The sequence below is a fragment of the Mirounga angustirostris genome, unplaced genomic scaffold, assembly GCF_029215605.1.
Source record: "Mirounga angustirostris isolate CCGP_5_RB_7025 unplaced genomic scaffold, mMirAng1.0.hap1 SCAF_12, whole genome shotgun sequence".
In the NCBI taxonomy this organism is placed as follows: domain Eukaryota; kingdom Metazoa; phylum Chordata; class Mammalia; order Carnivora; family Phocidae; genus Mirounga; species Mirounga angustirostris.
The window spans coordinates 91650527-91666951 of record NW_026991720.1 but is presented as its reverse complement, the minus strand read 5'-3'; the positions used below and the strand labels follow the sequence as shown (position 1 = coordinate 91666951).

Here is a 16425-nt window from a genome sequence, read left to right as displayed (position 1 = left end):
AATATGAAATAAGAATAAGAAATTGTGGGTTATGGGGCGCCTGGGTCGCTCAGTTCGTTAAGCGCCTGCCTTCGGCTCAGGTCATGATCCTGGGGTCCTGGGATGAAGTCCCACATTGGGTTCCTTGCTCAGAAGGGAGCCTGCTTGTCTCTCTCCCTCTGCCCCTCCCCCTGCTTGTGCTCCCACTATCACTATCTCTCTACCTCTGTCAAATAAATAAATCTATTTTAAATTTTTAATAAAAGGGGCACCTGGGTGGCTCAGTCATTAAGCGTCTGCCTTCAGCTCAGGTCATGATCCCAGCGTCCTGTGATCGAGCCCCACATCGGGCTCCCTGCTCAGCGGAAAGCCTGCTTCTCCCTCTCCCATTCCCCCTGCTGTGTTCCCTCTCTCGTTGTCTCTCTCTGTCAAATAAATAAATAAAATCTTAAAAAAAAAATTAAAAAAAATTTTAAGAAAAAAAAGAAAGAAATCGCGGGTGAAGAAGCCACTTTCCCTTGAGACAACAATATGAAAATGGAAAATAATAATTTTCAAGTCCATTTCCATATTCTAAAATGAAACTAGTAGCGCAACACACACACACAAATTCCCAGGCAAGGAATTTTGGGAAGGAACTAAACAGCAAAGGCAACTCAAGACTTCAAGACTTCAAAACCGCTTGAGAAGCGCATTCTACTTCTAGAAAGAAGAGAGACAGCCGTGGCGTAGGAAGCGTCCCACAGCAGGTACCGAGTGCCCAGACATACCAGCAGCTGCCTCCAGAAAGAGTTAAGAGTTGTGGAAGTGGAAGGCAGGGGAGGGTAAGATGGTGACTATAAAGAGGACGAACCTACAGCATCTCTAGCAACTCCTTCAATTCATCTAATGTGACTGTGGGCCAATTTCACAGAAAGAAAGATGGAAGGAAGGGAGGAAAGGAGGGGGGAGGGAGGAATGGAGAGAGGGAGAAAAGGAGAAAGAGAAAGTGATAGGGATGGAGGGGCAGCAGAGGAAAGATAAGGAGGCATTTCTGCACCCATCTAAAGTGAGAATACAGAAATCCCAGGACCTTATTTAATCTAAACCCCTCTGTTTGGATTCTCAGTCTGACAAGGACTCCAATAAAATACCAGTATCACCCACTTCCTGCAAAAACAGACCACATAGAATTGCCCAGAAAAAGGTTGCGGTGGGGGGACGCTGATCCCTTGGCCTCGTGTTTTCACGTGAATGGACTTCTCACCCCTGCAGAGGAGAAATTCTGTATCACGTTGGTGGGTGACAAGAGTGTGATACTCATGGTCCTCCACATCCATGAAGAATTTGATTGTTTCCCTCTTGACACCACTCCCCTTAGGAGGCAGAAATCCTGCGGAAATGGGTCTTTTCGTCAGACCCAAACTCTCTTTTGAGGGGCTGTCCCAAGATCAAAATATAGGGTTGTAAGTAATTAGCAGGCCCATCTAGCTGCCGATACAAAGCCACATTTTTCAATGAGCTCTGTAAGTAATAAAGGGAAAATAAACTTGAGAATTAAAGAAAGGATCTTATTTACTGCCCATTAAAACCCCAATAAAAGGGATGCCTGGGTGGCTCAGTTGGTTGAGCAATTGCCCTCGGCTCAGGTCATGATCCTGGAGTCCCTGGATCGAGTCCCGCATCGGGCTCCCTGCTCGGCGAGGAGCCTGCTTCTCCCTCTAACCCTCTCCCCTCTCATGTACTCTCTCTCTTTCTCTCTCATTCTCGCTCTCTCAAATAAATAATCTTTAATAAATAAATAAATAAAATAAAATAAAACCCCAATAAAAGAAATGAGCACATGAGGCACCTATTTATTTTATATTAATATATAATCATAATTTTTCCCAACCTTAAATAATGGCTAGTGGGTCACAGATATAGTCTTCTATTCATTTGCTCAGAAACGTAAGTTGAGCCCCTGTGCTGTGATGTGGTATCAACTTTTCCAGCTGATTTTAACCAAATAACCAGGAGGTAGCATGGTCCCTTGCCTTTGAGGTTTCCTTTAGAACTCTCTAATAAAAATTTGGTCCAACTGAAAAGAGGGAAAAAAAAACCTTTCAAGAAACATTGAAGGACAAGAGGTGTGAATAGGTGAGAAACCATCCAAACTTTTCAGCTCATATCCTCGTCTACCTTCTTGAATTCTAGCATACCCTTCACTTTTTTGTGTGTGTCCCACTGTCAGATTTGATTTGCCTTGTATTTATTTGTAATCATGGCCATCAACCTACCAAGCCAGATGAATGTGCAACTAGGTTCACTGGGGTAAAAATAGGAGAGAAAGTGAGAGCCAAAGAGAAGCAGCATCTGTGGGTTAAAAAAAGAGAATTATTAATAGGGCTTCTATCTGACACTGTCCAAGGAAGGGAAATGTCCTGGCAGCGTCACCATCTTGACATTCAGAACTCTGACAGATTTGGTTAGCCTAACTTAGGTAGGCAGAAAAGGTCATTTGTCACCAATATCATGGTGACTGCCAAACCACCAGGCTGGTGTGCTCTGAATTTGGCACAGAAGAGGAAACATCACCCTGGACCAACTTCTTGTTGCTGCTTTTCAGGCAGCACTACAAGTCCCTGTATTTAACTAACAGAGCCAAGGGTGATCTACAGTGTAAGAACTGGACAAAGAAGTGAAGTTTTTATTAAACATGATGCTCCCCTCTATGTGGCATTAAAATGAGGCTTGGATAGAAAGTGAGCCAAGAGCACCTTACAGACTCTGCTGCTGGGCATACACCTCACTTCTACTACCAGTGTCTCCCAGGGCTGGGCCCCTGCCGGAGGTGCCTCAAGACTCAGCTTATCTGTCAGAACGACGACCATATCTCCTTCCCATGATGCAGAGTGGTCATGGGAGAGAAGGGGTGTAGGTCTGGAAGAGGTGGTAGGCCAGGATATAAGATGGATTATACCACAGGGGATTACAAGCTCCAGGCAAAAGCGCTGTCTTTACCAAGTGTTCCGTTCACTTCTGGTGTTCCAAAGCAGTGAGTACTTTGTTGAAGATCATGGTGATTCATTTCACCAAACCATCCTATTGTCTACTAACCATATATCCGTGAGTTCTAACCTGACTGCATTACGTGTAAAGGTTAAAGAGATATTTTAAAGTAAACTCTACTTGGTCCTGCATCCGTAACACACAAATGCAAACAAAATTAATGTTTTATTGGGTAGGGAAAGATTTCTCCTTTCCAGCCCCATGACTGCCTCCAGGGCAACAAATGTCGAAAATGCCACTTGACAGGAAGAAATTTAATTGAAAATAGTTAAGCAGGTTAGAAGATACCCTTTATTTACCTCAATTTCAAAAAAAAAAAAAAGTAATTGATATAGGAGAAATGCCACAATATTATTAAAAGTTTTCCAAAATTTGAGTTAAGAAACATCTCCTTGGGAGAATCACTGATCTCCCACCACCATAATCTTAATTACAGCACTATAATTAGTTTATAAAAATTAGTTCAGAAGTGCCAATGCACATTTGGCTAGAATTTAGTTGAGTTGGGTTTTTCTTGGTTTTGTTTTTTTGTTTTTGTTTTTGTTCTTGTTTTTTGTGAGAGAGAGAGAGAGAGCAAGCAGGGGGAAGGGCAGAGGGAGAGGGAAGGAAAGAATCTTAAGCCGACTCCACCCTTAGCACAGAGCCCAACTCGGGCCTCATCTCACGACCCTGAGATCATGACCTGAGCAGAAATCAGAAGTTAGACGCTTGGGGTGCCTGGGTGGCTCAGTCGGTTAAGCGGCTGCCTTCGGCTCAGGTTATGATCCTGGAGTCCCAGGATCGAGTCCCGCATCGGGCTCCCTGCTCAGCAGGGAGTCTGCTTCTCCCTCTGACCTCTCCCCATCTTGTGCTCTCTCTCACTTTCTCTCTCTCAAATAAATGAATAAAATCTTTATTAAAAAAAAAGAAGTTAGACGCTTAACCAACTGAGCCACCCTAGAATTGAGTTTTTATGAAGAATGAATAGAGAAAGCAAGGTCATCTTATAAATTTAACTCGCTTTCAAATGCAAGCAAGAATGTTAATCAGTTAAAAAAGAGATAGATAGATAGATGATAGACAGATAGAATATTAATCAGCTGAAAGATAAAAACAAGAGTTTCTCAGACAATCTCAAATAGTGAGGACTATTAAAAAATGTGAACTTGTTTTCTATTTACATATTTATATATTATAACATTTTACTTATGACATAATATAATATAGTGTCATCATATCAATTTGTTTTGAAAACCTTCAAGTCCTCCCTGAAACCGTCTATGGGAATTTTGTTCCTCATACACACAGAACAGCACCCACTGGTCACTCGGTTTAAGGTCTGTTGTGTCTGAAGGCACATCTCCCAGAGCAAGAAAAAATGGAGGCCAGGGTGACCCCTTGTTTAGTAGCAGCAACTGTTTCAATGGAAGCCGTCCAGAGAGCACCGACTTACCCTTCCACCCTTCCATTTATTCTGTTGTTGTCTATATTATAAAAGACCACCAGGTACAGCCCAATTACAACAGGTAATGATAACAACAGTAAAACTCACGTATAGAAAACAACTAAGACATGGATTCTTAGGAAAAGGAGGAGGAGGAAGAGAAAACAGAAAGGGAGGGAGAAAGGAAGGAGCAGGGGAGACAGTGGAGAGAGGGGAGAAACACGAGACATTTCTGTCATAAAATCTGCCTTCATCCAGAGATGATTCTAAGAATCATACTTCCCACAGGTAATGCGTAGGGCCATGTTTCATTTCTGTGATTTTGTGTATGATGAAAGGCTTCCAACACCCTTAGTTCAAATTCCAGTTTGGCCACTTGCTGTCCATGGGACCTTGTGTCACTTCCTCAGTCACCTAGTTGGTAAACTAGAAATAATAACAGTAATTACCTCACAAAGATATCGTGAGGGATAAAGTATGCTTATAATGTTCCCAACACCTGGTAAGTGCTTACTAATTGGTAGATTATTATCAGTATTGTTATTTTTAAGATGACTAAATATCTAGCTCTTTTCTGGATAAAAAATGTTATTAAACATTAACTTAGATAGATATTCAACACAGCTTACAAGATTCAAGATTCCCACTGAAACACACACACACACACACACACACACAATGAATACCAGACTAAACTCCCTCCATTCTTTTGCTATGGATTTATGATTGTGTGTGTGCATGCATGGGAGGAGGGGGTAACAGGGTTTAATCTTCATTATCTCATTTTATTATTTAAAATAGCATTCATTCAATTTAAGAGGCACTGTGATAGAGTGCATTAAAATTACCTGTAAAGCTTCTTCAAAATACCAATATCCAGGCCCTACCCAGATAAATTGAATCAGAATTTCTGGGGATGGGGCACCTGGGCAGCTCAGTTGGATAAGCATCCAACTCTTGATTTTGTCTCAGGTCATGATCTCAGTGTCCTGGGATCAAGCCCCACATCGGGTTCCACACTCAGCCAGGAGTCTGCTTGAGATTCTCTCTCTCTCTCCCCTTCCCTCTGCCCCTCCCCCCAAAAAAGAAATAAAATAAATCTTAAAAAAAAATGATTTCTGGGGATGGATCCTGCATACCAATAGATTTTCCAAAGGTTGCTCCAGGTGGTTCTAAAAGGCAACCAGGGTTAAGAAGTGACATAGAGGAAAACAGCGAACCCTTAGAAAGGATTTCTAGGTTTGAAGCTCACTTCTTTTCTTCACTGGCAATAGGCTGCGAAGAAGACCTCTAACCTCTCTGAGCCAGTTTCCATGTCCATAAAATGGGAATGATGATTTGCACCTAACTTCTCAGAGCTGTGGGTTTTAGATGAGAGAAATAAGACCCAAGCTTTGCTCTGCAATTTGTTCTTGGGAGCCAGTTTTGAGCTCCACGTGAGGGAGCCAGCTACTTTTAAACTCATAAATGAAGCATGATCGATTCCTATCCAGGTTACTTGTCTCACCCTCTGTGGGGAAGAAGAGAGAAGGAGGACGCATGGACCCACCCAACCAGCAGCTCCATGAACTCAGTGCTGGGAATCTGGACAGTGAAAGAGGTCACAGTTAGCTCACACTCCCATCTCTTATACAAATAAAGATATCATTACTACCCACTTCATTTTCTTAGTATATGGGAAGTGATGTGGTTAAGATGAATGAACAGAGACCTATCCTAAAAGAAATGTAAAACATAACTCTTCACATTCTCTTAAATATTTAAGGAGCCTATGTTTTGTCCACCTTCCCCAAAACTCTAAATTAACTGAATCCAAGGGCTATGTTTGATTAGTTTTGATCCGGCCCTTCTCCTGACTGCATTATTTAACCTATGAATCATGGTTGAAGGATTAGTCTGACAAGAGGAAATATAGAAAACAGGAATTTAACTGACATTCATTACCATGAATTTCTTCTGGTCTCTTTTTCACTAATCTAGGTATACTAACTGAATCATGCATTGGAAACATAGATCTCTGTCAATTACCTTAATAAATAGCCCTGAGACCCATGTGAGAAAATAAGTTATGCATTTTGTTCAGCTTAACTGGTGGCTTGAAACAAACAGAGTTTTTGAGTCATAGTGCATCTGATTGAGAACTGGCTCCTTATGTCATTATGTCATTATCCTTAGTCTTTCTTCTTTATCACTAAACACAATGTTGTGATCTTTACTGGGATTTTCATTGGCTTGAGGATTCAATACAGAAATGATAAATACGTGTTCTTGTGGCATAAAGCTAACCTTCACCTCTAACATTACTCATCATCTTCTCTTAGGAGACACTACTTAGGAATTCCTTTGGTAAAGCAAACCCCAGTTAGAAGATTCTGGGATTTGTTTATGCTAAGAGAAATGAAACATCTCTATGTGTTAGTCTTATTGCAGACTAACTTACTTCTGAAAAGTAGATGCTCATCAGGAGAGAAGTGGTCATGTATTGGGATGATCATTTTGCAATACACGCAGATATTGAATCACTGTATTATACACCTGAAACTAACATAATGCTGTTGTATCAGTTACATCTCAATAAAGAAAGGAACTGGTTAAACAGGTCAGTGTCTATCCAATGAGGGAATATGATGGAGAAAGGTGGAAATCTATTCGTAGTAATATGAGATGCTCAACGTATGTTTTTAAACTGTGGAAGTTGTAGAACTCTGTATATAGTATGAATCTACTTGAGTTGTCTGAAGATTTTCTGTGCCTACACATGCATAGACAATTTCTGGAAAGATATAATGAATTATTGATGATGGTTATTTGTGGGGTGGAATGATGGGGTACTTTACTTTTCACTTTATAGTCTCCTGTGTTGTTGAAATTGTCATAAGCACACATTGCTCTTATAATTTGTTTAATAAAAAATTTAAAAAGACTCTTAGGATTCTACTATGTAACTTGCCTCAATCATCTGCATATAACATTGTGTTCATGTTCTGTAGGTTTCACTCAGATGGTCCACTCCTTGCCTGAACTATTTAACTTCTATTTGACAGATAATTGCAGAAAGAGAGAAAACAATCCGGTTGGTATGTTTCAGCATTTATAGAAAGTAGCTATAAAATGGAAGTACATTGTAAAACAAAGCACCCCTGTTTTTGGAAGGCAATTACCATCCCATGTAATAGTAATTCCAGTACCATAATAATCATCCTTTTACAGTATAGTGATCAACTATGTACTCAACAATAATCCTGATTTCTAGAAGTTGCAAAGTATTTTTCCATTCTCTTGAACAACTTAGGTGAAAGGAAGAATATTTTAAATAAACACCTACCATAATTTTTTCATGTATTAAAATTGAAAACAGTTAAAATATTTTTATATTATTGGAGGTTAAATAAGCAAGTATTCCTAAAATGTCTACAGGGTGTGTGTGTGTGTGTGTGTGTTTTCACTAATCAGGCTGCCTCATTTTCATTTTTACTCCAAATTCTTTAGTCCCTGGAAATCTACACATAAGTTTGTTTACAAATGGAAAAAGTTTTCAAAAAAGAAAAACTTTAGTTCCTGAATCGGGTATTAGCATTTCGCCAAGAAACACAGTGTAACTGCCTTGGATTTGAGCAATAATGTTCATCTTTGCTTCCAGAAACCTTTTGAATAGTCTTACAAATGTCTTTACATTAGCAACATTAGTAACACACTGAGAAATACACCTCAGAATGTGTAAAAATTAACTCTGTTAAAGAGAGCTTTGAAACAGAGAAAATGAATACAGCCAGTGATGTGCTTTTCAGACCCTTGAACACCATCTGCTGATATGAGCAGTGAGAAATTTTCAAATTTGGGGTTCTTACAACACAGCCAAATTTCCACAAAATCTCCTCTTTTCCCAAATTCTGACCTGGGGCATTTCATCCTACAATCGCTTCTGCCTCCCATTCAACCAGCATCTTGTCAAATCTGGCTGCAAGATTAAGTTTCCCGATTCAGAATTCAATATTGTAACCCTAAGGATATAAGATCCAAGCTGGAACATTCTGTTTAAAAAAAAAATGGATAAAATTGTTTCAGCCCAGAGACCACAGTTTGCTCTGACCATAATGATGAATCATCAGGGCTGACACTAAGTGAAATGAGCTTGATGTTCTTGGCTTTATTCGCGCACGTTAAGCAGGGTTTTACATTTGTCCCAACTCTCAACCTTTCTCCAAAAGGTTGAGAGAGCCTTGTTTTCTAGTATTATTTAAGGCTTACCAAATTAACTGGCTCTATCTGAAGCAGGTTTGGATTGCCGGAGCCCAGGACTGTGTACCTGGCCCCGTTCTCGCCCACGCTGGCATCCAATTTTGAAAGAATACAACTGACAATCTAAGAAATATCTACTTTTTCCCCCCCCACATACCTTCCATACCAATTAGGGTTTCTGATATCCATGCTTCTCTGTTGGTGATTTGCCTCTACTTAAGAAAAAAAAAAAAAAACCGTGCATGAATTCTGCACAGAAAGCCAACCTCTCTATAAATGGTGCACTTTGTTCTTTGTAAGAGGAGTTTGTCTGAGTTCTGATCAATGTGAAAAAACACCATTTAACAAGTATTTAATCTTTGTAAAGTAGATCTGTTTCTGTAAGGGTTTAGGTGTTAGACACAGATGTTTTCTTCTTCAACTATTTCCTCATTAGTCCTGAAAAATCCAAGTTGTCAACTATGCAGAGTCAACATCTTATTAACCACACAAAACACCTATTTGCATAAGGCTGCTATTCCCCCCGCACCCAAACACCGGTTCAACTCTCACAGAAAGCTCCCAAGATCGAGTGTTCCTTAATTTCAAAATTCCTGTTCCATGGCATAAGGACTGGGAAGCTCTTCTTTCTTTTTCTCCCCTCGCCCCCTTGGCTTTGTTTTAAAATTGTATTTGTCTTGTCCTAAAGTAATTATCTCGCTGCTTAGTTCTGTGATCTGAAATCGCTAGGTGAGATGAAATCAGCTTACAAAGTAACTTCACACAAATACTAACTATGGAATCAGGCGTGTTGGTGAGTTTCCTGCTACGCTCCTGCTTTGTTTTGCTTTGGGTCTTGCCTCTCTCTCTCTCTCTCTCTCTCTCATGCCCTTTGCTGCCTGGGCAGCCCACAAGGATTCACTTTTCACTTATTACTCATCACACTGACTCTGGATTACAGTGGGGAAGAGAGAAAAGGCTGAGGGCAGAAATGACAGTGAAGAAGAGAGCAAAATACCAGAGCAATGCGTTTGAGTTACTATTTCCTTTTCCTTCACTCGAGGCATGGACACATTTATTTGCATCTCTGACCTTAGGATGTGAGAGCTGGAAATTGTATGGGTGTCTCTTCCCACTGAAATAATCCAGCCCCTGGGCGGGGGTGGGGGTGGGGGACACCAAAAATAGGTGAAATTTAGAATATTCTGTGGATCTTCAATTTTTTTTTCCTTGTGCTTCTGGTTAGAAAAAATGTGGCTGAAGGGAATACAGTTGCAGTTCACCCGGAATCAGTACCTAGTATCAACAGCTAATCTCCGTCTTTTAAAGAAAGAGTCCTTCCTATCATGGGGGTTTTAAGGCTAGTGATAAAACAAAAAGCTATTTTCTGAAACCAACCAACTTGAAAAACACCTGTTTTAAACCCTCGAGACTTGCCTTTAGTATAATCAGAAATGTTTTCAATTATTTTGCTCCTCTTTACATGCAATGGTTTTATATTTAGAAGTGGTAGGCCTGAAATAATAATATGGTCATTTATAGCTTTATAGGTAGAGTAAAGAAAATAACACAAACAGAGGGCAAACCAGGAAGGAATTCATCAGATAAAAATTAGGCAGTTTTCACCATCACTGGCTCCCACTGAAGAATTGGGAAGAGCAAGAAAATATTAGAAAAGAAAAAATGAATTATGGTGAAATGGAATGACAGCTTCTCAGAGCTCCTTCTTCATCCTAAGTTTCAGAAGAATGTGTAAAAAAGCACCACTGGTACAAATTTTGATTATAATTTTGGACCAGCTCAAGACAACAAGGCTCAACTGAGTACTGACATGTAATCCCAGAACGAGGTTTGACCTGGTAGTTTACTTTCTTGGGCATATGTTTCAGCACCCCCAGTCCTCCCAAAAAAGGAAGGGGGGAAGAAAAGGAAGAACATAAATGAAGGTGTGACATCATAATGAGCACAGCTACTAACTATGTCCCAGGTAAAAGTCTGGCCCCAAAATACAAATGATTTTCAACGTCATATCATTTAAATTTTCTGTTAGTGCTCAAAATGATGGCCTTGTATTTACCTTGTTGCCTCTTTGTCTTCAGGTCTGATCCTTTGGTATTTGCACTGTATTTCACAACCTTACTTTTTACTCAATCAAGTGGTAGAAAAAAGGAACAGCTTACATGATATCACAATGCAAAGGAAGGTGGAGCTTCTCAATATTTGCAGACGTATCATTAAGTTCTAATTTTGGCAAACCATGAAGATGAAAACAGAAAGATGCTTTCACCTGGTGGGGAAAATGCAGTTTACATGGCAAAGTGACTGTGAACGGAAGGATGCCTTCTTTCACTCACCTCCCCAGCAAGTACTAAAGATTTGATACACAGGAAACATATTACATTCAAACTTTCTTTCATAAGTATTCTATTTCTGTGTTCCAGCAACCTCTCTCCATATTCTAGAGACATGAATCCAAAAGCTTTAGATTCTTAACCACAGAAATCTATACTTGGATAGAGAGAGTCTCATTCAGTGATCTTAGAAATAGAAAAGAAAGCGTGATTTCAAGACCAGCTTTCCTGTGCGGGGTGAGTATTATTATCGACATTATTGTATAGTATCATTACTATATTGAGACATTGTTCGTTTAATGGACAAAATTGGCTTTACAATTTAAATACGACTGAGGTGACACCCTGAACTTCAATTTTCAAGTATTTTAAAGGTAATAAAAATTGAGTCCGTCCAAAGACTATAAAAAGCTAACGCCAACTCTCCTCTAAGTGGAGTATTGACTCAATTGGAAATACACGGTACCGATTCGATTCCTTACAAAAGGGATACTAGCACCATTTTGTATTCAGAAAGAATAATCCTTAATTAATTTGTATTTTTCTAGTATACTCTTCACTTATAATACACTGAAAAGAAGTATTCTCTATTAAATCCAAACAACAATTTCACAGCCCTCAAGTATATAAATTCATTGAAGTGATATGTTGGTTTCGTAAGGAAAGGGCATTCACACTTCCAAAAATGAGTTTTCAGAACACATGCGAATTATGCTTGGCATGGGTAAAACAGGGTTAGGTTAGCCCTCAAGTTTAATTTTTATATAAAGGGCATGAAAATCAGTCAAAATGGACTGAGGACAATAGGCAACTGTGTTTCCTACACACCAGCGGGGTCCCCTTTCCCTGGACCACCTCCATTTCACGTCAGCCTGGGTATGTACTGGTTAAACACACTGTCCTTAGAGCCATGCTAAATACTTTTGGGAACAGTAAGGGTATACATAAACCCACATACACAATTGTTTTACTACCAGAACAATGAAGTATTTTTGTGTTTTACAATCTTCATACGAGAAAACACGCACTGAGATCCTATTGAGCCAAACGCACCAAGTTAATGGCACTTGGCCTCCAAGCCATCAGCACACACACTCGAGCCCTGTCTCAAATAACATTCCACTTTCAAACACTCTCAGTTGTCTACATTTACCTTGGAAAAAAAAAAAAACAAAAAAACGAAGACCCATTTTACTGATAAGGAAAATTGCAAAAGCTTTTGAATGCACGTCCTATCCTACTAAGCCTGGTTTCTCCACTCTTCCACGATCACTTAGCCATGTCCACTGGACGTGGACCCATGAGCACTTTTACCCAGCTGTGTCTCTCCCATTCCTAGCAAACTCTTAGATATGCTTGATAAATATTTTTATCTAATTTACCTCATCTGTTGTTTTTATTAACAACTAATTTAATATCCTCTACTCTGTAATATCTGCAGAAGCCAGTAGAAGGAAGCGTGCAGCCAGCCCAGACCCTCAGGCCTGCACATCAAGATGGCAGGCTGGCCAAGGGTCCTCTGGGGACAGCAGTGCCAGAAGGAGGATTGGACACGGTGACCCGTCTGCATGAGATGAGGGGAAAAAAAAAAAAAAAAGCAACCAGGAGGTCTGTAATACTGATGAACTAATCTGTCACTCACAAGCTCAGGTCTGCAAAAAAGAAAAAATGCAGTAAACATTTAATGACCATGAGAGGTGGAAATGCGAGAGTCTTCATTTTTAAAGGGTATTCAAACCCATGGCTCAGAACTGCTTAACTGTTTATAGTTGGGGTCGATTTGAAAAATCATCAGAAGGCAACAATCCACCCTAGAGTTCAAAGGGTTAGGAAGCATGCTACAGTTAACTATCAAAAACCCAGTTGATTTCCAAGAACTATATGAATGAACCAAGTTTCTTGATCTCGATATCTTAGGGAGGGAGTTTGTTCTTAAGTACTAGACTGCTTGATTGCTTGCTCGGGGGAGAGAAAATCCTGGGGGAAAGACATTTATGAGCAATATCTGCTCCATGGAACCAGGATACTCTCCCGAGCTGGATCATGGCCAGCAACACAGAGAAGTCCACTCTTCCCCTCCAGTGGAAGCAACTGGATATTTGATCCTAGAGATGAATGAAAAACCTAAAAGATCGTATTTCATGGGAATCCTTCAGTATTCTGAATGGAAAATATCATTGAAAATGGGTTATCTGCTCCTCTAACCCAAATCCACTTAGGAACAGAACTAAGAACAGGGGAAAAAAAAAAAAAAGGACGGAAATAATTATTATTCCAATATGTATTTGAGGAGGAACGCAAACTAACATTTGCATGATCAGATGGGACTGTTCACACCTGCTGAGTAGGTATAACACGATACTGAAATCAACAGCTGAAAAAACAAAAACATTTTTTATTCTGATTGACTGAAAAGCAGCAAAGATTATTGTCACATGCTCATCGTTAGAAGTAGTCATTTGGGTAAATATTTTTACCTGTGCTATAACAATTAAAAGGAAATCATTTCAAATACTTATGCCATCTTCCTTTTTTATCTACAGATAGGGGCTCAATTTAGGTTTTCTGACTTTTATGATAGGCAGATGGGGCAGTATGCCATTTTTCTTTCCTTTTGCATACTAGTGTTTCAGTTTCAGAAGAAGTAAGCATTGTAGCTTGTACATTTTTAATACAGACAATTTGTGTAACCTTCAGAACAACTATTTTTATAATTTCCCAGCTTGACAAAAGTATCTGAGGTTTTTTTAAGCAAATAATGTATGAGAAATGAAATCTTCAGAAAACATGTGGCTACTTTGATGCAACGATTTAGAAAGTATTTGTGACAAGTCATTAACATGTATAATTGCTGGACATACTGAGTCTCTAAAAATTAGAGTACGTACCAAATACCAGGTTATGTAATAATAACAACCAATTTTAACTCCTGAAAAACTAGCAGCTTAAATCTGATATCTGTAAAATGTATCCCAGTTTCCTTTTTTAAAGAACATAGTTGAACCTTTTAAAAGTATATACCTTTGCAATTATTTCCAATAAGCAGTATTGATTAATGAATTAGAAATATCTCTCTTGTCTTTTTTAAACCAAGTTTCTTTTCCCAACTAAGGGAAATATACATGAAAGGAAATCTTATTTCTTTTCTGGGACTGAAATACAGTAATTTTGCACAGGATTATGACCATACCATGACATATGGGTGACAGAACGTGTTTGCAACCTGAGAAAAGTTTTATTAAACAGGACAAAACTGTTATCAGGCGGGCGATCAAGTTTTATTTATCTACGAAAAGGTCATCTTTAACAGGTTATTTATTTAATCCTATATGCCACGATTATTTTAGTTAAATTTGATATACTTACTTGCTCATCAGTGAACACCTACACTTAAGTGGGTATTAACAGTATATAAAATCAGTCTTTACATATTTTCTCCTGCCAAATGTATGCCCAGAGACTTCACTTTTTATCTGTCTGTATAACAAAAACCAACTTGGAAGTTTTTAAAAAATATTGTTCCACCGAAGCAGGTATCTACTGCTTTTAAAATAGTGTGAGCCTGTGGACACATGGTATTATGTATCTGACATTTCCCATCTAAAAATACATTATGAAGCATGCTGGTATTAATAAACCATGTGCCTTCAGAACCCAAAAGTGCTTTGCTATAATTTGGTTGAAAACAGAGTAAATTGGTATATTTTCCACCATGCTATTAACATACAGCAAACAAATTTCACATCATCCCCTTGACAGCTTGTCTTGATTGGAAAGTGTGCAAAAAAAAAACAAAAAAAAACTTTCAGGAGTTCATCAATATTCGTAACCACATTCAGACTGATGAGGTAACAGTTCATAAGTAAGGCTGGATAACTTAGAAAAAAACTGGATCAAAAATACATTACCAGAAGGAGAAAAGAAAGAAGCCACATATGTTCTCATTTTCCTCACCCCACCCCCAGCATAGAAAAATCACCCTTCCCTTGCAGCAGGGCACTACCATTCAGTTATGGAAGGCAAATGAAAATACAACGATCCCCTTCCTCTCCTGATTGAGCTTCCGACGCAAAACATTTACACACAAACATGAAGTCCCGATTTCACAGAAAGCGCCCGAACGGGAAAGATCAAGACTCACTGACCCATTTGGAAGACAAAGACGACAGAACAGCGAAGCTCTAAAAATCAGCTTGTGAGGCCTCAGAGAGAGATTCTTCTGGCATTTCATCACAGCAACCCCAGACCAGTTCACCTCCCTGAATCCAGGGAGGAGGCACTAAATAGAGCTGTTTATTATGGCTCTGGTGCTGGATTGCATTAGGAAGCCGAGCAGACCACCTGGACCCTTCAGAGTGTGGCGGTGTTTAATTTGCTGCCTGCCCCTCTGCAGCGTCCAAGACCACTACTACATTTACCAGGCTCAATCACACATTATCTGGGTTAGAAGTAAAGGCACGTGTATTGCTCTATTTCCATTTTCCACACAGAGAGGGAGACAGGCAGAGAGAATACAGCCCAAATGAAAATATGGAACAGAACAATTTTAACTACTACCTAGGAAACATAGCACTTTATTCTCTCCTCACACTTTCTTCCAGAGCTCACCATCTCGACAGAAAATAAATCCTGAGACATAGATTTTTTTTTTTTTTAAACATCCAGGCCAAATTCTAAATTAGATCTGCCCTTGGATTTTTTTTTTTTTTTTCCTCTGTTGTTGTTTTAATTTTTGTTGTGAAGCCTCGCGTGGAAGTTTGAGGCTGAGGTTCCCTGGCTAGATTTACTGGGTGCCTTTTGCCTCCCGCACTTTCAGCACTACCCTGGCAGGTCGCTGGAGATACAGACAGAAAGATGGTACTGTAAATATGAATTATGTGAATCATATGGTGAGACCCTTGTGGAAAAAAAAAAGGGGGGAGTTGAGAAATGGCTGACTCCATACCTGACCAATTACAGCTTGCATGGTCCCCGTATCCTGCTGAGCTGAGAGATCGCAATCCATCCTATGTTGTCTTTGAAAAGGAGAATGGGGGTTTCTGGCATGCATCTGTCAATCAACTTCTGCACTCACAACCATCACCAAAAGCAAGGGGAAAAAAAGTCAAGCTGCTCCACCAAATAGGATGAAACTGTCATGTGACCTCCGGCAGACACGCACACACACATTCACTACCTCCATAGAGCGTAAGAATTTTCTGTAGATATGAAATGACATTGACAAATATCCAATACCAAGTAAATAAAGTGAGACAAACAGCTCTTCACCAAAGACAAAACATTGGCTGTAATCTTCCGCTAAAGGTTTAACAAACCTCTGAGGATTTTTTTTTTAATGCTCTAGAAACCAGTGTTTAAAACAAAAACCAAAACAAAATTAACTATTTCATGTGATCATTGAGGCTTTGATTTCTACACCACCGC

The 16425-nt window shown here is 39.5% G+C and overlaps 1 protein-coding gene across 1 annotated transcript in view; it reads right to left on the bottom strand.

The window, feature by feature from the left end:
• POU6F2 (POU class 6 homeobox 2) overlaps window positions 1–16051 on the bottom strand; it is a 478894-nt gene extending 462843 nt beyond the window's left edge. The window contains exon 1 of the mRNA XM_064575615.1: window positions 15947–16051. Coding sequence (XP_064431685.1) covers window positions 15947–16051 — 105 coding nt within the window. The remainder of the gene's footprint in view (window positions 1–15946) is intronic.
• Between the last annotated feature and the right edge of the window lie 374 nt (window positions 16052–16425).